At 43.9% G+C, this 22,450-nt stretch overlaps 1 protein-coding gene across 1 annotated transcript in view; it reads left to right on the top strand.

The window, feature by feature from the left end:
• The first annotated feature begins 13,389 nt into the window (after positions 1 to 13,389).
• The window catches only part of LOC136372043 (ceramide synthase 4-like), a 36,069-nt gene continuing 27,008 nt past the window's right edge, over positions 13,390 to 22,450 (top strand). The window contains exon 1 of the mRNA XM_066336510.1: positions 13,390 to 13,424. Coding sequence (XP_066192607.1) covers positions 13,405 to 13,424 — 20 coding nt within the window. The 5' untranslated portion in view covers positions 13,390 to 13,404. The remainder of the gene's footprint in view (positions 13,425 to 22,450) is intronic.

Genomic DNA, 22,450 nt, shown 5'->3' with positions numbered 1-22,450 from the left:
TCTAGTTCAGGCTACTCATTGGGACTATCAAAAGGATCATAGCTATATCGAGCTACAAATGCTCCAAGCTCTGTCAGTTGTTTTCTCATAGCCTCCAGGAGAATAGATTCCTTGTCTGCTTCCAGGTTAGCCTGCTGCAGCCTGGAAATAATGGAGTTGGATCTTTCTCTTTCCAGCCATTCCAATTCCTGAAACAGCTGCTGACTGCTTTTATTTAGCTTCTCATACTGATCATTCATTCAATCAGCTGGGCTTGAATTAGTTGCAGGGTTGCAGTGGAACAGCAGTGCTGATCTTGGGTCCAGGACCACGCTTCCTCCAACTCAACCTGTACTGCTTCCTGCTCCCACCTCCTCACCTCCTTCTGCACAAGGCTGCCTAAGGCTTGTGGCAGGCCCCAATGGGACAAAGGGCAACTGCATGCAAGGGGCTCCCAGCCCCCAACACACTACATCGTGGTGTCAGTCACCAAACTGATGTCAAGGCCACCAACAGCTGTGTTCCCTGGCCCTGTGAGGGGTGCAGACCCCTGACTCCACTGCAGCCACTGCACCCCTTCTCCAGTGTGAACTGTGGGCTGTGGTGGGAGAATGTGGTCTTCTAGGCATGTTCTGGCCATAAGCTTGTAATGGACAGGTGGGGCAGTATGGCATGAGATGGAATGTTCTGGCATATAGCTCATAATAGAAGGGTCTTGGATGGTTTTTTGTGGCCCCTCTGCTCACCAAAGAGGGGTACAACATTTGACATAAGTTAATGTCAAATACTGACTGCTTCCAAGACGTCGTCATGACAACTTCACCAACTGATCTCTTCTGTGCAAGTGAGTTTGCTGCTGGAAGAAATCAGACACAAGTGGATGAAAACATCAAATTCACAACAAAATTGTGCAAACTCAGCTCATGAGTTTGAAGTTCATACCATTAAGGGGGTAGCAAATAACTTCAGCTCTCTTATCTTTGATACAGACCAGGCGCCATTGGCCTTCTTAGCCCTCTGAGCAGACAGTAATTCATATTCAGTTGCTGTCAACCAACACCTTCAGGTCCAGAGAAAGCATTAAGTACTTCAGCCTCTTCCTCAACCTTCATGGCAATTTTTTCTCACCACATCCAATGGATGGAGAGTCTCCTTGGCCCTCCTGTTGCTGATTGTTGCAGCAGCCCTCTTGTTAGAGGGTGGAAAAGAGCCAAGACACAGACTTCTTTGTTTATCACAGCATGAAAAGGGTCCTGGTTTATTCCTCTTGACAGCTTAGTCATCATGACTCCAACTATTCACTGGTCCTGGCTGCAGCAAGCTCCTACTGTAGGTCTGCTGTCCAGCCTCTAACTGCACATATTAGTTTGCAGACTCTGAATGCAAGCTTTTACCCAGCTAGACTATGACTACAGATTCCAACAACAGGCTCTAACTGCAGACCCAGACTGACCTCACAGCAGTGATTCTCTCTCCCAAGGATACTTCTTATTCATGATCCTCTCATTCCCTCTTCCTTAAGATCCCTCCTCCTTCATAATCCTCCCCTCTCCAGCTAACTCACTCCCTTTTATCACACTTATCTTTATTGGATATAGCTGTGACTCATCAGGGGTGAGGCTGAATTGGGTAATTAACCCAGCTGTTACTTATCAAGGACAAGGTCACTTGTATTGCCTTCTCCTACAGCTGATACAGCTATAAAAACACAGAAAACTATCCACTTATCTCTTATAGCAGTGGACAGATTAATTTCTAGATGGGCTTTGACCCATCTAACTTTCTTTCTGCACCTCCTCCCAGAATCATCATAGTCTTCCTGGAGTTCCCTGCCCCTTTTTCCAGAGATGATAAATGCTCATTTCCTCCCTGAGTTACAGCCAAATTTCCCTGTTCAGGCAGGCTAGTCTCTTCCCCACCGGCTTGTCTTTCAGCACATGGGGACAGCCTACTCTTGTGCCTTGAAGTCTTCCTTCTTGAAGAATGTCCAGCATTCCTGGACCTCTTTGCCCCTCAGGGCTGCTTCCCAAGGGGGTCTCAATCAGTCTCCCAAACAGACCAAAGTCTGCTTTCCTGAAGTCCAAAGTGGCAGTTCTGCTGTCCCTGTTCCTTATTTCTCCAGTATCAAAAACTCTGTAGCTTCATTATCGCTGCATCCAAACGGCCTCAGCTGTCACATCTCCCACCAGTCTGCCTCTGCTCACAAACTGCAAGTCCAGTAGGGCAGCTTCTCTGCTTGTCTCACTTTCCAGCTGTGTCAGGCAGTTCTCTTCCATGCACTCCAGGAACCTCATTTTCTCTCCACTGTGTTGCATTTCCAGCAGACCTCGGTAAAGTTGAAGCCCCACACAAGAACAAGGACCAGTGACGGTGGGGATTTTTCCAGCTGCTTATAGAATGTTTTGTCTGCCTCTTCTTCCTGGTTGGTCAGTCTATGATGGTCAGTGATCTTCACCCAGTCCTTAACCATAAACCTTTGCATTTAACCTTATCATTGCCATCATTAAGCTTGAGGCAGTCAAAATGCTCACTCATACATAGGGTTACCCCAACTTGGTTATTTCCTTGCCTGTCCCTTCTGAGTCTACAGCTACCCACTCCAGCACACCAGTCATACGAGTTATCCCACCATGTCTATGTGATGGCAACTATGTCATAGTTTTCCAGCTGCACAATGGCTCCCAGAGTTAATTTTCTTCCTAGTGGCTGGTACCTCATTGTGGTTTTTTGATTCATGAAGAGAATACTGTTGATCGTACACTGATTTTGTTGTCTCTCAGTTGCGCTCACCCCAAGCCAAGGATTTTTTAGTGTCTCATGGTCTGCTAGTGAGGAGCTGCACATGAAGCTAGAGGGGAGTGTGGGTGGGACAGCTGACCCAAACTGACCAGAGGGATATTCCACACCATAGAACATCCTGTCCAGTGTGTAAACTGGGGGAGCTTCCTGAGAGGGGTTGATTGTTGCTCAAGAATGGGCTGAGCATTGGTCAGCAGGTGGTGATGAACTGTTTTGGGCCTCACTTGTTCCTCTTGCATTTTATCCGTCTGTCTCCTTTTCACAACAATTATTAGTATTTGGTTTATTATTATTGGTTTTGGTGGGGTTTTTTTAGTGGTTTTGTTTGTCTGTTTGGTTGGTTGGTTTTTGATTGTTAAACTGTCCTTCTCTCAGCCCATGAGCTTTAACTTTTCTTTCTGATTCTTCTCAGCAGGGGCAGGTTGGAAGTGGGTGAGGAGCAGCTGCATGGTGTTTGGTTACCAGCTGGGATTTAGCCATGACACAGGCTCAGTGTCACAACACAGACCCTTCCATATGTCCAAACATGAGTCTGATAGATCAGCAGGCATCACCAGGCAGAGTGAGGCTAGAGACTGTGCTGATTTTGCACAGCCTAGTTTTCAGTATCAGAGAAGGGCCACTAAAGTAGCTTCTGTGAGCAGCTGTTAGAAGCTTCACCATGTCCAACAGAGCCAATCTCTGATGGCTCTGAAGGTGGACATGCTGCTGGCCCAACTCAAAAGGTTGGTAACACCTGTGTGATGACATATTTAAGAATGAAATCAAAATGGTGCGTTGGGTAGTTTCTTCCAAGGGGTGGTGAGGTGCTATTATGTTACAGTGGTAGGTGGGAGACAGACATACAACAGGTCTCACTGAGGATCATGTGACAAACAGCCTAGATTTATTATGGCTGCCCCTTTTTATAGGGGGTTCACAATTCCTGTGCCTGAACAACTGATTGGTCAGGGTCTCAACACCACCCACCTCTCTGGCCAATGATGTGTCTGCATTCAGGATTGAATGGGATTAGCTGGGGTTCCCTGTTTGAGTTCAAATCATTGTTCACCTAGGGACTTGTTTGCTTATTTTTTTATATCGAACTAGGCTAGCCAAATGGGGTTTCTTATGTATGGCCAAGTTTATCTGTATAGCCTCAGTCCAGCTGTGATAATGCGCCACCGCCAGAGGTGATCCCGAGGCCAGGTGTGGCCATACAGCCACCACGGTCATCACCATTTTGGCACAGGCCACAGTGAACCTTGCCTGCCTGGCCACCCCTAGCCAGCTGTGCCACAGGCAGAAGGGCAGGGATGGGAGCGGAAACTTCCCCTTCTCAGTGCCCTGCATGAAGAGAGGCACTGAATGGCGCTGGTGCAGCATCACTGCCTGTGCGATGGCAGCTGGCCATTTGGCTGGCAGCAGAAACATGGGGAGTGATTCCCCAATGCACAATTAGATGAAATCAGCCTCTCAGATCTGTGAGATGCTACAGAAATTTGGAATTGATGGGATTTGTTGGCAATGGTACTTACGAGCAGCAGTTTTTTTCCTCCTAGCCAGAGAAAGAGGAAGAAGTGAAGACGTGGAAAAAGACAACATGGCGGCACCAAAGTCAGTGGAAAGAAAGAAGGGAAGGAAGTCCTCCAAGTGTCAGAATTAAGATTTCTCTGCAAGCAGTAGTGAAGATGATGGTGAAACAAACTGTCCCCTTGTAATGCATGAACTCCACTGGGAATGAAGAGATCCACTCGCAACTCATGAGCAAAGGTGCTCATGCTGGAGCTAGTGGATGCTAAAAAAGCTGTGGTCTAGTGGGAGACTGGAACAGAGAGAGAGACGTTGATTCCAAACTAGAGCAGCCTAGCCTTAAAATACTACACCCCATAGACTAGTGAGCCATGACACGGCTGTTTTGGGAAGACTCTTTTTACCCATGGAAGGGACTCACATTACAGCAAGTTGGGCAGGACTGCTACTTGTGAAATTAGAACCATGCTGAACCACATTCACAGAGGACTGTGTCCCATGGGAAAGACCCCATGGAATAGCAGAAGAAAAAGACTACTCTCCCTAAGCAAACTGAAGAAAGATCTCAAGTGACAAACTGAAAGGCTTCTTTTACTCTTCATTATTCTCTTCTGATTGTGTTAGTATTAAATTTACTTTATACCTTTATGTTTGAGCCTGTTTTCCCCTTAGAATGTTTCTCCCAATCCTTATCTCAACTCATGAGCCCTTCATTATGATTTTCATGGGTGCCTGGTGTCTTAACCAGCATCAAACCACAACAGAGACAAATTCCCTTTTCTTGAGTGCCCCCAGTCTATAACAGCAAGAATTGCAAGTGACACAGGATTTATGAGCTAAAATCTATGCTTTGAATTACATTTGAAAACAAGTTGGTGCCCAGTACCTTTTAAGACCATCATTTCCCCTCTGCAAAGGACTGTGCACAGCAAATAAATATTGGCATAGCACATCCTGAAACAATTGACTATAGCTGTAATAACTGCAGTCCTTTCTGTGTCCTTCCATATAATGGGCATGCAATCCTATAAATTGGGCCCCACAATTTAAAAAGGATGTGAAGGTCCTCAAACAAGTCCAGAGGAGGGGAACCAAGCTGGTTGGGCTGGAAGGCATGCTGCTGAAGAGCAGCTGAGGGTTATGGTCTTGTCTCCTTTGAAGGCTGAGGGCTGACATTTGTTCTCTGCAGCTTCCCGAGGAGGGGATATGGAGAAGGAGGTGCTAAGCTCTTCCACCTGGGATCCAGGGACAGCACTCCTGGAAACAGTTCAAAGCTACTACAGGGAAGGTTCACACTGGATATGAGGGAGCATTTCCTTATGAAGAGGGTGGCCAAACACTGGAATGGGCTTCCTTGAGAATGCCCCCAGCTTGTCAATGTAAAAGAGGTATTTGGACAATGGCCTTAAGAACAAGCTTTCACTTATGGTCAGCCCTGAAGGGCTCAGGCAGTTGGATGAGATGGTTGTTGTAGGTCCCCTCCAACTGAAATATTCTAGTCTGTTCAGTTCCTAGGGCTGGCTGCAGGGCTGCAGAGTCCCACCTGTGCTGTGGCAAGGCTTGGTGAAGCCCTGGCACTCTCTGGAGCAAGAGCCTTGGGATGAGGATGAAAGGTGTCTTCAAAATATAGCCCATGGCAACCAACTTATGAGGAGCTGGGAGACATGATGAGGACTTAGCAGCCAGTCTTGTCTGTTCTTGGTGTTACTTCAACACCACTTGGATGCATTCATCTCAGTACTTCTGTATGAGTGTCAGAGAACCTGTGAATGAAATTCAAAAGCAAATGAATGGAAATGAAGTCAGTTTTGGTTCTCATAAAATCAGCTATCCAGTATATCATCCTGAGTTTTTCTGTGCTGGCTCTGCAAGGGGAGGGGAAGATGTTCTGACACTTCAGCAGGCTTGCTTGGGACACTTCACCCTTTTCAACAAGAATATCAGCAAGGGACCCTAAAATGTCCAGTGGTGTGAGTCCTGAGGTCCTGACATTCACCCTGAAAATGGTGCTACGGGATGAAATCGCAGAAGGAATGGGCAGAGCCAAGCAGTATAGAAAGGGCACCAGATTGCTTGCTGAAGTTGCAGTGTCTAATATTAGCCACAGGTCAGATACTTTAGAAATCCTTTCAAGAAGGACAGAGATCCTGGGACAGGCTTCCTGCCTGTGATCCCTTGGAGCAGCACACGCAATAGTTGGTCTTTGAGGCTTGTAACCCAAGTCCTCCAGGCTGCACAGAGAGGACAAACGGCTCTTGAATACTTCGGTCTGTACTTAAAATAGCAACAAAGCGGTTCCCTTGTGCCTCCCCACAGAGCTGGGGGAGGGGCTTACATGGTGTCTGAGTGTCCATGGTGGCTGCATCTATCTCCTTTCTACTGCACACACAAAGTTGTTCCTTTCACTCAAGATAGTGAACTTTGGCACCAGGCAAAAAGACATCTTCTCTGCATACCTAAGATTATAAGGATACCCAAGGACAACCAAATCAGGCTGATACAGAGCAGTGAAAATGTGCAAGTAAGACAGGGCAGCAGATGCCAGCAGCAGGAGCAGGTAAGTGAACTGCAATAAGCAGTGATGTGTATGGGATGTGGGACATGCTGTCTCTTGCAGAGAATCTGAGGTCCCTCTGTGATCCTAAACCTGATCCTAGGGTTCAGAAAACAAATGATGCAGTAAGGGCAGACACTGGTGTCAGAATATTGGGGTGGGGTGTCAGCGGGAAAGGGAGGAAATGGAGCTGTGTCAATTGGCATCGTCTGTCATTGCAGGATTCAGGGCAGAGTCCAGGTAGCAAACAGCTGCTGAGAGACAGATGAGAGAGACCTGATGTCCCCAAATAAAAAATTGTGCATCAGGCTTGAACAAATTAAGAAACTAAATGGCACAGAGTTCAGGATTATCTAAGTGGGAAAAAGGAAAATACATAAACCAAAATATCCATACAATGGTGTTAACAGGAAGCTGCTCATTATCTTCCTAGGGAGTAGTGTGAACAGCAGTAAAAGAATGTCTTGAGATGGTGTTGACCCTCAAAGAGGAGCTGTTACTTGTTACTCCAGAAAATTTGTAGAAGTCATTGCTTTTACAGGAATAGTCATCAGTAGATGGAAAGAGACCTAGAAGATTTTCAAATTTTCCTAATCAAGAATATTCTTTAAATCCCACCAGCTACTCTGTTTTCAGGGTAACTAAGATGGCAGACACCTGTTCAAAGCACACTACCTAGGAGAGAGTGTAATTTATAAAGCTTCTGTGAGTTCTAGTTAGACACTGTCTCACAGCATCCTCTCTCAAGACCTGAGGACATGAATCTCCTGAAGAAAAGCCTCCCTCTTTCTTCATAAACAGGATCTATTTCCAAGGGTAGATGAACAAATCCCATGAAAATGCTGTATCCTGGTCTTGAGTTATAATGGCTTTGGGATCTTCATTAGGATTCAGAGGTGCATGAATAAGACAGTAGGATGAAGTGTCATGAGAGTCACAACTCAAGAGTGGCTGAAATGCAAGAATCCACACAAGGGTGAGATTTGTTAATGAGAAGGTGGACCAGTAAGGCTGCAATGCCCAGCAGCTCTGCCCAGATCATGTGCCACAGCAGGCACAAGCATTCACTCACCATTGCCAGACATGGGCACAGCTCTGGGGAATCAGTGCTCAGTTGAATTTGGAGTTTCATAGAATCGAAGAATGGTTTGGGTTGGAAAGGACCTTAAAGTCCATCTCATTCCAAATCCTGCCATGGGCAGTGACACCTACCACTATCCCAGATTGCTCCAAGCCCCATCCAGCCTGGCCTTGAACACTTCCAGGGATGGGGCAGCCACAGCTTTCCTGGGCAAAGTGTGCTAGGCCTCACCACCCTCATAGGGAAGAATTTTTTTCCCAGTATCCCACCTAGCCCTGCCCTCCGGCAGTGGGAAGCCATTCTGCCCTGTCTTGTCCCCCCAGGCCCTTGCCCAAAGTCCTTTTCAAGCTCCCCTGGAGCCCCTTGAGGGACTTAAAGGGGGTCTGAGGTCTCCCTAGAGCCTACTTTTCTCCAGCCTGAACTAATTGTGCTTACCTCAGGTCATGCTGACTGGGAGGAACTTCATGTTTCTGCTTGAGGGTGCTGTTCCCAATGGCAAAGGCCACCCTTCCTCTTTTCCAGTGTCCAGCATCACATCTCAGAGCTCACAGACAAAATGGCCATTGGGCTTGTTGAGCTTTATTTGGACTCACTGAACAGGGTATCAGAGGGTACAATTCTCATGGACTCTAACTAGAGGACTCGTTTGACCTCTGAACACAGCATCATCCTGTTCACAGTGAGCATCTGCTGGATAAATGATTATATTTTTATAAACCTGTGTATACTCATAAATATATTGTCACATAGATATTAACCCAGCAGGGGTTCAGCAGTCCATATTCTAAAATGGTAAGTGATTTTTAAGTACCTCGTATCCTAATTGTTTCATGAAGTATTGAAAAAAACTGATAGGTAAGAGACTGTGCTCATCTTTATCCTTCAGACCCCTTTGGATGTCTTAAGGTACAGATCTCAAAAAGACTGGTATCTTTCATGGCTTGAAGGCAGCACTGCTGAGGGATTGAGTAGCAGTATTCAGCACTTGTAATTCTAAACTCACCATGATTTATGATTATGGACTGCTGAGGCATGCAGGGTTAAGGCTTCTCACCAAGGCTCTGTGTTCTGAGCTGCTTAGCTGTGCGGAGCCTGGCAGGTTTGTGCTGGGTTGTGGTGCTGCTGCAGGTCTATGTGCTGGGGACCCTCTGCTGAGGACCTCTGGTAGGTCCTCCTGAGTGGGAGGACTTTGGTCACGCCTCTGTAACTAAAAGAGTCACAGCGAACCCAAAGGAAATAAAAGGCAAACAACACCTAAGCACCTTTCTTTGCTCCAGAGGTCTTAGATGTTTTTGTTCCATCTTGTTTCACACACTGAAACAAGCAGTCTTTTGCTCATGGAACCCCAATCCTTTGGAAGTCAGTGGGAGGTTTTGTTCACATCAGTGGGCTTTGGATCAGCCCCAGAAAAACTGGCTGTATAAATATAGGCATTGCAGATCAAGCACTGTTTTAAGTTGGTTTCGGTGATGGTACATGAGGAGATACTGGACAACCACCTGCGTGTAGGAGCACCGGGGTCCCCTGAGGCTTGGAGACGGCCTCAGTTTCGTGACAGGATTGTAACTCCAGGGCCCCAGTACTTCCTGCAACTATATTCTCTGATACACTTTGGCAACCTGGCTACTGTAACAGAGACTGTTACAAGCATCCCTTTGCCAGCAGCTGGGCTGTGCACTGCCCAGTGGGAATGGAGCAGATGGACTCAAATGGGTAAGCAAGTCACTGTGTTTGTTTAAAATTGCTCACATTTCTGTCTGCAAAGGTATTTATAACCATGCTCATCATAACTGTGCTGACTACAGCTTTAGAAAAGTCTGGCAAGAAAGAGCTGATGGGCAGCATTTCAGTGAGACAAGGGAGCAGCCTTAAGTGCTCCAAGAATGCATTATAGTACAGGAACAGCAAACAGGATCTGTGCTCCTCAGGCTTGAGAGCAGGAATGACGGAGTGAAATTTTTTTTGGCCTGCGTAAAACAGGACAGAATAGATCATCTTAAGGGTGTATTTTGGTTTTGTGTTGGGTTTTTTGTTTGTTTGGTTTTTTCTGTTGGTTTTTTTTTTTTTGGTTGGTTTTTTTTTTTGGTTTGTTGTTGTTGTTGTTGTTGTTGTTTTTGTTTTCCGGCGTTATAATACAGCTGTACCACGCTGATTCCAAAGCCGCGATCCACAGAAGGAGCACTTTCTCCTTGTTTCGGCTGAAATACTATGTATTCTTTTAACTACTGTTTCTCCGTGTAAAGAGCAGCTACAATTTCGCTGAAGGAGCCCCGGGTCAGCCGCGCCGAGCTCTCCCCGCGAGGCCGCCCTGAGCCGGGCCGAGGCAGGGCCGCGGGCGGCGGGGAGCGGAGCCTCGGGAGCCTCCGGAGCCTCGGGAGCCTCCGGAGCCGTGCCCGGGCCGCCGCCGGCTCCGCCCGGGCCGCAGGGGCCGCTCTCGGGGCGCGGCGGAGCGCGGAGGTGAGCGGGCGGCGGGCGAGGGCCGGGGGCCGGGGGCCGGGGGCCGGGGGCCGGGGGCCGGGGGCCGGGGGCCGGGGCCGGGGGCCGGGGGCCGGGGGCCGGGGGCCGGGGGCCGGGGGCCGGGGGCCGGGGGCCGGGGCCGGGGCCGGGGGCCGGGGGCCGGGGCGAGGGCTCTGCTCAACGCGGGCTCTGCTCAGCGCGGGGCGAGCACTGGGCTGTCGCTTTTACTCCGCGGCATGAAAAATGATGGAATTGAGGGAAGATTTGCTGGCGCTGGAAATTGTTCCCAGAGAAAAGGATGGCAAAGCTGGGCAGGAGGCATTTCGTTCGTGATTTGAATTGTTTTTAGAAAGATTTGTGTAATGATCAAAATTCAAGTAGGATAAGGACAAAAACCCGACCCTAACTTTGGACTGGAGTTTCCAAAAACCTCAAATCAGATACTCGACAGCAAATTCCACTTTTGGAATTGTTTTAAGCCAGACCAGCTGCTAGGTTTTAGGAGGTAATGGCAGTGGGATAAGAGGAAAGTCAGGTGTCAGGGCATGGGGTGAGTGTTTCTGGAACAGACCGGTGTTAATTTGCAGTCCAACAGCTGAATTTTAACTCACCAGATTGGAAAATGCATATTTATTTACATCAATTTATCATAATTTGAAGGTAATTCCTTCTTTTGAAAATGTAGTATGGTGTTTTGTGAGATTAATTTTGTCAAAGTCACATGGAAAGTGTGTGTGAGAGGACACACATGGTGAAGTTTGTACTCAGAAGGAACCAACCTCTGCTTCAGTCAACAATGAGAATTGGGGTGAGATGTGAGATGCAATTGGTGACTGATGAATCTACAAGCTCAGGTTTATCAAGATAGCCATGGGGGTTGAAAATGCAGAAGAATTTTTTCTGCATTTCTGTTAAAAAAATATATAAAAAGGACAAAACTTTTTTTAACCTGGTGGTTGTACACTGGAAGATAAGACTTCGTGAGATGCTTGTGCTCAGAGCAGAAAAGAAGCTGCCAAAATGGAAAACTGCCTCTTATGTTAAGCCAAAAGAGCTTTTTACTGAGAATCAAAGCTGCTGGGGGTTATTAGCTGTTAAAATCTGTTGAAATTTGCATATAATATTAATTTTCTTAGTCTAATTCCCATCTCGTATCAGAGTTATGTTAAGAAGATAAGATACTGTAGAGACTTTGCAGCTTGCCAGCTGCTTCCAGACTGGAAGGAGAGTAAACATCTGCAATAAAAAATTATTATTGCCCTGTCCTTTTAGTCTACCAAAATCCACAGAAATAGGTTTATTTTTGCTGTCTGTCACACCGGTAACTACAAGAGACTTGGCTTCTTTGTTCACATGTGGCAAAGATTAGATTCATGCTGCCAGCCTTTCATGTTGGGCTTAAGGAACTAATTCTGTATTTCAGTTCTAATAAAAATAAAAACTCATCTGAGTGGGTGTCCTTTTCCCATATTGTTGGACAGCGTCTGGGGAGACCCTGCATTGCCAAAAGAGAGATGAGTGGTGCTTGGGGATGTCTAAACTATCTGCTTTTGCCTCCCAAGTCTGTCTGAGGACACCAGCCTGTCAGAACTCTAAAGCCTCGAGGCTGTGTACTCTTGCAGGCATCATCACAGGCTTCAGAGTTCAGTATGCCTTTCTGGTGAAATAGAGCTAAAGAAGGCTTCTTTTTAAAACTTCTCCTCATGATGGAGCTTTTTTTCTTCAGTTCATGAGGTCACCAGATTGATGGAGCGCATTTTCATTGGCCTTTATAACACCACTTACAGTTTCTGATGTCCTTTTGAGTGTAGAACTTAGATGATGTCTGTTCTGAAGGACAGCATGAGGTCTGGAAAGTCAATATCTTGACAACAGCCAATCTTTTATAAACCTGTCAGTGTCCAGTAAACACAAAAATAACTGAATCAGGCATTCCTGCCATTCATATTTTTTCTGAAAGGCAGCTAATGAGAATCTTTAATGATATTCATGAGCCCAAAAAGGCTCAAGAAACAAAAAGGTATCAGGAAAGTTCAACTGGTTTCTGTTCTTTCAGATACATAACAAGAAAATTGACAGTGTTTTTCTAAATTTTCATCTGTATTATCACTCTAGCTTTTGTAATATCCTAGACTCTTCCCTGCAGAGCTTTTTGGGGGAAAATGCTTTCAGGTTCAGAGAGTTATCCAAATTTTTTTTCTCTGACATGTTTATGGCAGAGAACAATACTTTACAGGGCAGGGCAGGAAGTGAAAGCCTCTGTAGATCACTTTTTTTAGCATTATTCTAGGAAGCAGCTTATGTGGGCTCAATACACAAAAATCAAACAGCAAACCTGCTAATTCTGCTTGTGAAAAGTGGTTATGGTGAAGGAGAGTTTAGTCAATACAGCTACAGGAGTCAAGGCTCCAGCCATGTGGGTGCACCTGAGCTTTGTCTCATTTTCTTCTAAGGCAGTTCCAAGGTAGAAGTCCATGAGACTCCTCTTTTTGGAGAGTGCTGTGCACAGAACTAGCACACGAGTTGAGTTTGTGACCAGTGCTTGCAGCAGATTGAGGGATGTCACAGCTGAGCTATAGTGGCTGGGTTGCTGCCTGCCAAGATCATGATGATTTGTCCAGACTTTGGAAGCAGTGTTGTCAGTGAAAGATCCCTCAGGGAATCTTCAGATCCTAATTCATAGCAAATTTCTCTGCAAGAGGGTAAAATGCAGCTGGAGTGTTATTGTACACTACTTTTTCAGATCAAAGATGAGTAGGGGATAGTTCTATAAGCTTGCTATTCACTCCTGAGAGAAATAGGAGAGAAATATAGGCATGGTGTTTGGTGTGATATGATGCAGAGGGTCCCTGCAAGTTAGTTGCGGATGTACACCCAGAAATTGCTTGGGGCTGCATCTATCCTATATTTAGTCTTAATTCTCTGGTGGGTTTGTTTGTTTGTTTGTTTGTTTGTTTTGTGTGTGTTTTGTTTTTGTTTTGTTTCAGGTTCCTTTTGCAGAGGCCAGTAAGGACTTGATGAAATGAATCCAGATATTTCCAGGTATGATGTAGCAGATGCGCATTTGGAGCTCAGTGGAGGTACAGTTTCATTAGCTTGAGTTGCATTTCTGTAGAGAGGGGTACCACCTTTGCCAGGTCTGGGCCACTTGTCTTTTCCCCTTACACCTTGCATTGAGCCTGCACAAATGATTTTGAAGCCAGGAAGTGAATTGCACTGAGGAACTGGCATGGCGTAAAATCACAACCAAGTAAAACCAAAAAAAGTTTGGTTTAAACCCAAATCTTTTTCTCAAGCTGGTTCTCTGTGAAACCTCACAAATTCCTGTATTGAGCATGGTGGGGTAGGGGCAGTGAAGTGGGAGTGCTGGCTAGGAAGAGGTGGAGGCCAGGGTCCAGTCTTTGATGACTGTTGGTTTACACTGGCTCTTGGTTGAAAGGAACCTGTCTCAGCAGGGGAATCTTCATGCTGGAAAGAGCAGCAGTTTCATTTTAAGGACTGTGGTGGATCTCTCTACACACTGATATAATCTTAAAGGAAAGACATCTGTTTCTTTTCACATTGTGGTCCTCCAGTCTTAGGCTTTGTTCAGGTGAAAGCAAACTTAGAAGAAAGGAGATTATAGAACATCAAAGAACTAACATGCACAAGTCAGAACAAATAGTCCATCTTGATTTTTCATACTGTAGAGTGTAAGTAACATGTACTTGTTCTTTGAAATGCCGAAAACTGAGTCATTATATCACAGCATTATCTGAAAAATCACTTTTTTAAAAAAAATAAATTTAGACTCATTGGATGCGTCCAGACATGACTATGACATAACAAGTACACAACAAAATCCAGTGGGGGTGCAGTTGAACTGAGGGGTATGCAGTTTTTAACTGACTCCACTTTAGCTGTGAATTTAGAGCCTGTTGATAAGAACAAAAGTGCCATAAGATTTCTGGCATCAGAATTATTTATTGTGCTCTGTGTTTTATATCCTGCTTGTATTTCTAATGTCTCTTCCAGGTTTCTTCCCTCTAGGAGAAAAACCATGCTTTCATGTAATGGAAAAGCAGAAGTCAAAATTCTTACTTGAAAATAGATTGTTCTTTAGGAAATCAAAATCTTGTAATTATTTCTTACTGGTAAAATTAGTTATCCTTGTTCTAATTGATATTAACTCAGTAATTAAACACTTTGATGGAGTATTTTACAGGTGTAAAATTTACACATTTCCAGCACTGTTTCATTGCAGTGGCACACACTGCAGGTTCTGTTGTAAAAGCTGCAGTTTATGGAGTCCCTAGACTTGGAGTACACTTGAGAGGAGGTGTACAGGAACTTCTGCCAGGAGCTGGGGCACTGCCCCCTGCCCAGCAGCATCGACGGCCCTGGCATGCCCAGTGCACGGTCTGGTTCTGGATCAGTTCCAAGAGCTGTTACCCAGCCCAGACTGGGGTGAAGCTGCCATGAAGGGCTGAGGATGCAAAGTGTTGTTCTCCACTGGATGCATGCTGGCCACCACAGGTGTAGGCAGACCTCTTCTGCTTGGGCCTGCTGTGTGCTCACCTGACTTGGTGCTCCTGATCTCACACACGGACCTGGCTTTAGGGTGTTTTCCACCTTAACTAGGTGTCTGCAAGTCTGTGCTCTGTGCCCTTAGCCACCCTCCTCATTCAAATAATGGCTTGTATTTTATTGTGGGTCTGCTATATGCAAGTATTCACCTTTAGTATATCTGTATTGAAGGTTTCATGTTTAATTCTGCTGGCACTCTACAGCAGGTTCTTTCTTAAGTAAAAAGAAAACAAATGTCATCATTTTCCCATTTGAAAGTCCACATAAGGCTGTTCTGTTTGGGGTCATTTTTGTAGTGTTTTCATCTTTACTGATGACTATGCCTCAGCAGGTTTGTCCAGAATTAAACCGCAATGTCAAGAACCCAATGCGTGTTCCCCACTCCTTTTCCAATATGTTTTTGTTTTAATTAATCAGGAGTTTTATTTGGAAAAATAGGAAATATGTTCAGAGAAGACTACAGTAATACCATAAATTCAAGACTGATTCACCTTTTACTGAAACTGGTTTTGATAAGAACTAGTGTCTTTGTTTTAAAAGTCAGTTCCAAAAATAAAGAAATTCTTCAAATTCTTTTCTTTGTGAGCTTGCTACACTGGTAGCCACAGGTATGGCAGATGCCTTCCAAGCCAACAAATATCGAGGCTTTGAATCAAAACACATTAGGAAAAATAAATTGTGAAAGAGGTAAACTGTCTATGTTCAGATTATTTTGTTTGTAATAAGTAGTGTTATTTTTATCCCTGAGGTACTACAAGAGCCTTTGGGTAACAGCTTTCCTGTTGTTCATCTGTCTGTCTTCATACATATGTGAAAGGTCCTTCTGCATGGTTTGAAAGATGAAATGTCACAGTTTGTGTTTAATGTTTTTAAAGATCAGAGGAAATTTTCTGTTTAGAGAGGACACTGAATTAGAAGCATGAAGGCAGAATTCCCCAAATAATCACTTCTGTGTGACTTTTCTTGTAATGTTACTTGTGGTGAATTGAAGCAAGGAGAAAGTGACCCTCAGTATCGGTATTTTAAAAATAAACCCTGAGCTCAGCCAGCATGAATCAGGGCTGTGCTGCGGAAGCCAGAGGTGCTGATGGTGTGCTGGGGGACCCAACTGGCTGAGGCTGGCACCGCCTTTTGCTCGAGGCTGGGGTCTTCAGCTCTGCAGCTCCTGCAGGCGGGATGGTGTCGGCTCAGGCAGGGCAGAACAGCCGGCTGCAGTGAGGTAAATTATTGTCTGTTCTGCAGAGGAATTGGCCCGGGGGGAATAGATGTAATGTCAGAATGCTCTCTCAGATCCGCTCGTGCCCGCAGCAAACACAGGGTTCCTCGGCAGCAGAGCAGCAGGACGAGTCCAGTTTAAGGAGTGACTGTGTTCGTCAGAAGACCAAGAGGACCACCAGGGCTGAGCAATCCGAATAAACCCTATCTGTGTCCAGTGGGATCACTCATTAAAAGGGTTCCACTGCATATATAGTTAAGCCATCCTCTAATGCCAGAATTGCTGGATGAATAGCACAGCGTGGTTGCAGCCTTCAAATCTTGACAAGGAATGCCCTGTCCTATTTGTTTATGTAACAGCTAAAGCTCGGTTGGAGGCAGGTTCTCTTCATGTTAGGCACTACTCCGGCATAGAGAAGAGGACAATGCCTATGGAAACAACTGGAGTTTTACATTCTGCTTTATAAGCTGCCCCTATCACACTGTTTTTAAGATATCTGTGCTAATTAAGAATAATTCATATTTGTTTTCAAGTGAATGTCATGATATGATAGATGGCTCTACTCATTAAGCAGTAATGATTGTGAAAAGTGAGTCTCAATGCTTTTAATCTTGGAGAAAGGGAAATCTTTCTATCAGTTGCTCTCTCAATGTTTTCGACATATTTTGCTTTTGCAATAACGTTGGGAATCTAGATGTTCTCAGATAAGGTTTTAAGTTTTGTGTTTTGAAATGAAACACCATGAAAGCATGTACTAGTTTTACAGGTAGGGGTATAATTAAAGAATCTTAATTTTAGCCTAATTAATTTTTTTTCTAAGCTCTGGAACAGGCAGGAGAGTTTGCAGGAACAAATACCTGGGAAACTGATGGAACTGTTGATACTGAAATTTACAGCCAAATCACAGAAAGTAATTAGTGTGTGTGTCTCTCCTGCATAAGGGAGGGGAGTGAGGATTGTGTGAAAAGTTATTCACTGTATGTGTTGGTATACTGCACTGTAATACAGGATACCTCCCTCAGCTTCATGCAACAGATTGATACCAAGTGATAGGTAAGCACTTTTCTAATCTACATTGGCATTCAAGATGATCCAATTCTACTTTGCTGTTTCATCTTTGTGAGGTCTGTGGCAGAGGTTGCATAGATCGGTCCCTTAGGCTTCCTTATTTAACACAGCAGGTTCTCTCGTTTTGACCCAAGATCAGTTGTTCAGGAGTTCAGTGCTTTGTTGAGGTGGATGCTCAGAGGTGCTGGTGTGATGAAATAGAAAACTTGTCTTTGGGGAAATGGCCTGGTTGGGGGAGAAAGAGGGATAAGAGTGCTTGATTCAGTGTAGGGCTTGACTCTATGAATTAGGAGCAATGGTGACACTTTGGACTGCAGGGAAATAGGAGTTGTAGGTGAAACTACAGACTAAGAGCTTCTGAGAGCCGCTACAAACTGCAGAACCTAGCGTGTGGCTGAAGGCACAAGGACAGAAGAGGAGGAGCTCTTCATCTCTGTCCTGGAAGGGACCAGATAGGGTTGCCAAGGGTGATTCTTAGAGGATAAATTAGGAGAGAGCCATCAGACTGCTATAGTATGACTATTTAGGAATGTTTATGCTTTGAAAGGACTGGAGACTCAGGTAATGTACTGGAGAAGCGTTGCACTGTCCCACAAGCTCAGAAAAAGAGGCTTTATTGAGAGCTGTGTTGGTATTTTACTGTGATTCGAGTATGGCTTGGAAGCTTGAACCTAATACCTGCTTTTTATTCCAAATTTTTAAGTTAGAATTAAACTTTTTGAGGCCTGATATGTGTTAGTTGAGTAACAGGGTTCATGATAATCAGTTGAGTGATTTCAGTTTGCAGTAGAAAAAGTGTCAGGGATATGTATTGTCATGAATTATCTGGGCAAGTATTTTTTGCTTCTCCAGCATCTGAACATCCATACACATAAACTGGGTTGTAAGGCCAGAGCTTGTCTTTGGAAGAGTTTCTCACATAGTTATTGCTGCCCAGATTCAAACTCTTGAGCTTTATTCAGTGTGTATTCCCACAGTGTGATTCCTTTTCGTGCCTTTCTCTTGCAAAATCTGTCAAAAGGCTTCTATTGGTGAACTGCTTGTTGGTACAATCTTTGTGGTTAAATAGCATTTCTGTTTGGAAGTTTTTGGGCAGTTTTTACTGTCTCTTAGATTGAAGGACACGATCTCATTAAGCTTTCCTGACTCTGGTACTGATGAATTTAGAGAAAGAGCATGTGAGAAGTTCTAGGAGACCTCTCTTGATTCTTTGAGTGATCTTCCAACCTGACCTCTTAGTTTACTGTGGCCTGAGGCCAATAACTTGATTTTCTTTGTCAGTTCTATCAAGTGATGTCAGACAGTGATGGCTCTTTCTACAGCGAGACTGGAGGAAATAGTAGATGCCAGGACAAAGAATTAACAAAAAAATGCAAAGAAATTGATAAGTAGCTTATTTGGGGTTTATAGGTGCCTCCTTCTTATATTTCATTTGCACTCTTGAGGAAACACACATAGGTCTGGGATTGCATGTCCATGTTTTGTGGAGATGTAGCTGGTGCTTTGAGTGCCTCAGTTGCTTTACTTGGACACCAGTGGTATCTGATGTTCTTACTAAGTAGTATGTTCTGTAGCTTTCTGCACAGTGATGTGGCCTTAACCAAATAATCAGCGTGCAATCTCTAGTGGTTTTTCACAGAATTTTTTGGGGTTTTTTTATATATAAGGGTAATGTTCAGTAGCAGAACATTGTTCTCAAGTGCCAGGACAACAAGGTTTGTGTTACCTCACTCTGCCTTGGAAGTAAAATAGGAATGATACTTCATTTAATAATTCAGTCATGGACTAGGTCCCAGCCAAAGAGAAAAGGTCTTCAGCATTTGTCTCTGTTGCTTTTACCCTGATAATTTAATACAGCACTTTGTTTTTTAGACTAGTTTGATGAGTGCTGCAGTTCAGCCCTTGTTTTTTGCAGCATTAGTAGGGAAGTATCTCCAGGTTCTTGGTGGAAAAATATGGCAGAAACAGCTGTGGTATTTCAAAACTTGAAGGTACCTTCTAGGGATTTTCTTAAGTTTCAGGAGAAAAGATTTGCACTTCTTTAGGAATGTACTTGGCAGGATTTTATGAGAGACTCTCATGACAGGTAAAGGTGCTGATCTTCCAGGATAGCCAGTTCAAAGCACATATGTACAGGAACAAAAATGGTAGAAGGCAAACAGGCATGAGCATGGAACTGTTGTTTGAGCTTAAACTCAACCAAGAAGCATCAGAAAGGTGGGAGTAGTATGAATAACCAAGAGCAATATAGAAGTGTTGCCTGGCCAAGGAAGGATGCAGATTAGAAAGCTAAAGCTGGAGTGAGGGGTGTAAAGAGCACCCAGAACAGCTTCTGAAAGCACATTGGTAGCAAGAGGGAGCCTAAGAAAAATTTGGGCACACTGTTCTGAGTACCTTCTGAACAAAGACATGGTGAAGCCAGAAGTATTTAGGGCCTTTTCTGGCCTTGTTTTTAGCTGAATAAACTAATGCTTGTTTTTCCCTGGGGAAAACCAGGAAGTTGTACTCATCCCCCTCAGTGAGGGATGATTGAATGAGAAGAGCTGCCTGATTTGCATTCTGACGTGGTGAGTGACATCAGCTGAAACCCATGCTGTCGGTCATACCTTGCAGTCTGCTCGGGAGCCAGGCAGAGCAGCCCAGCAAGGAAAGGAGCTGGCAAGTGGAGCATAAGGTATGGGAGGTTAGTATGTAATTTATCCTGGGTGAGGAAGATGTTCTCTGCAGATCTAGGTAAGCAAGTTTGTCTATTATAGAACTTATATTTGCAGTTTCAAATGTTTGTTTGGGCATTTTATGGCTTTTCTGGAACAGAGCTCTCCCAAAAGATGGTATACATGAATATTTTTGCCTTTGAACAGAGCAGCACATGATTTGGAAAATGAATTTATTCTTGTATACCCAGCAGACATGAAATAATTTGGTAGGAAATGTCAGCTGATAGACCTAACTGAGGGGAACATCTGAAAGCTAGGAAGTTGAGAGTCACTGCACATTGGTGGAGAAACAAGGCTACACAAATAATTTCAAATTTTCAATTATCTTCCAAAGAAGATACTATGGAGAACAGTCTGAGTGAGGAAGGTGAGCCTGGAGAACATAGTGTTGGTGATTGCAAAGGTAAGGTGGTTGTGGTTTCATTTCTCTTGCTGCTGGTCAGAGTTGAAACATCTTACTTCATGAAAAAAAAAAAAAAGTTCTGCCAGAAGCTGTAGTTTTAGGAAAAAGGGCATATAGAGTCACAAGAGAAAGAGATAAGAAGGCTAGGAAACTAGAGAAATAAAGCAGACTTAGCAGCAGGTAAAAAGAGATTAATATCAAAATCTGTACATGTGATTGGAGATTCTGCATCAGTTATGGCCAGAGCAAGCAGGCTTGTAAAAATCTGCAAAAGAAGTTCAAAGAAATGGAGATGTAGAGAGTAGTAGGTTCTGTAGGAATGTTACTTTGACAGGGTGTAGAGGCATGCTAGGAGAGCTAAGGTCAATGGGTAGTTCATGAACTGAAACTATATGGAAAGGTTTAAATATTTTTTCAATACTTTGGGGGGACCTTCTTAGGCATTTTTTCTTAATTGATGAATTTCAGCTGAGTTCCTTAGACACTGTCCATCCATGGTTAAATTTCCATTATAAGAAAAGCCTTTAAATGGTGAAGAACCAAGAGAAACATAGTTTAAAAAGGGATCTTGGGCAAGAGAAATGTTGTTATGAATAGGACAATATCTGAAAGCACGTATGACTCCAAGATGGCTAACAGAGATGAGGAAATGAAAATGAACATATCAAAGCTGAAGTGAAATTTGAAAAGCATAATATATTCCCTTCAGGCAGGAGACTCTAACTAATCTCTGTCTCAGTATGCTGAAAATAATGCTATATGTAATTAAGAATTTTGGAAGAAAGATTTTTTTTATCCACATGTTTTACCAAATCTTTAGTGATTTTTTAATTTATAAATTTTACCAAATTTTGATATATATTGGAAGAAATGTATAAAAGATTTTACAAAAAAAAGAAAAGAATTATCCTAGAGCTATAATCCTATAATACCAGTATTGTGATCATTAGCGTGAAAGTTTAAAAAAAGAAAAACCCTTGGAGATGTAGATTACGATATTAAATATAATATGAGTGTTCAAAAGATAGCCTGTGCTGTGTTAGTCAGAGTTTTATTTGTTAAAACTATTTATTCATGCCTAAAAGAGATGCAGTAAGTTTCATATCTAAACTAGTGATTTCTTTTGGGTAGCTCTAACAAGTAATTTTAGTTGAAGACATCAGGATTATGGGAAGTATCAAATGCAAAACTGTCTAGAAAAGCTATCAGGAGGGAATTTACCCCTGGAGTTCTTGACTAATTGATTTCTTAGTAAAATTAGCTAAAGGTTCAAATGCTTAATAGGCAGTGGAAACTCAAATTTAGGCAATATGGACCACTGTAGGGCAGGAACACAATGACTCTTCTCGTTTGAAATAACAGGAATCTTTAGAAATATATGGAGGACTTTGTTTCTTGATCCCAATTTCTCCAGAAGATAAGACAAGCCTCTCCCTTTTGGTCTCCAGCATATCAAGACTGAAGAGGCTTTTTTGGTTTTCTTTAGCCTTAACCCCATGGAAAAATAAAGCAGCTCAACTCGAGAAGCAGCATAACTGCATCTTTATGGTGGTGTGCTTTGCCATTAACTAGTGACTTCCCCTGTGGCAGTGCTGTGCTGCTGGGGATGATTGCATCCTGGGAAAACTGGCTGCACCAGGAAGGCTGCTGCAGGAATCCCTGCACTGGTCTGGCAGCCAGGTCATTAACATGATGCTGCACTTAAGCTAATAAGACTTGGCTGACCTAAATGGCTTGGCCCAGAGCCACTTCAGGGATGTTTGTACCTGTGGCATGGTTCACCCACAAACCTGTATAATCCATCTGCAGACAATGGACTATGTCTGCTGTAATTGAGCACTTGAAGGCTTTTGTAGTGAACTCTTTCCAAGACGTGTAGGCTGTTTCTCTCTGTTTCCTCTCCACCCTTATCTGCTATATTCATACATGTAAATTTACATTAATATTTCTGTACCTATATATTAATGTTTCACTTGGGAATGGAGTCTGTAAGTGAAGCAGCAGAGTAACTCTTTGAAGATGTAAGCAACTATTAACATTGCCTGGGTAAACCTGCTTAGCCATTTTACCTGTGAGACAAGGAGTAACCTCTTTAGCT

Source organism: Sylvia atricapilla, chromosome 26 (genome assembly GCF_009819655.1).
Source record: "Sylvia atricapilla isolate bSylAtr1 chromosome 26, bSylAtr1.pri, whole genome shotgun sequence".
Lineage (NCBI taxonomy): Eukaryota > Metazoa > Chordata > Aves > Passeriformes > Sylviidae > Sylvia > Sylvia atricapilla.
Note: the sequence above shows the minus strand (reverse complement) of the source record. Positions and strands in the feature narration are given on the sequence as shown.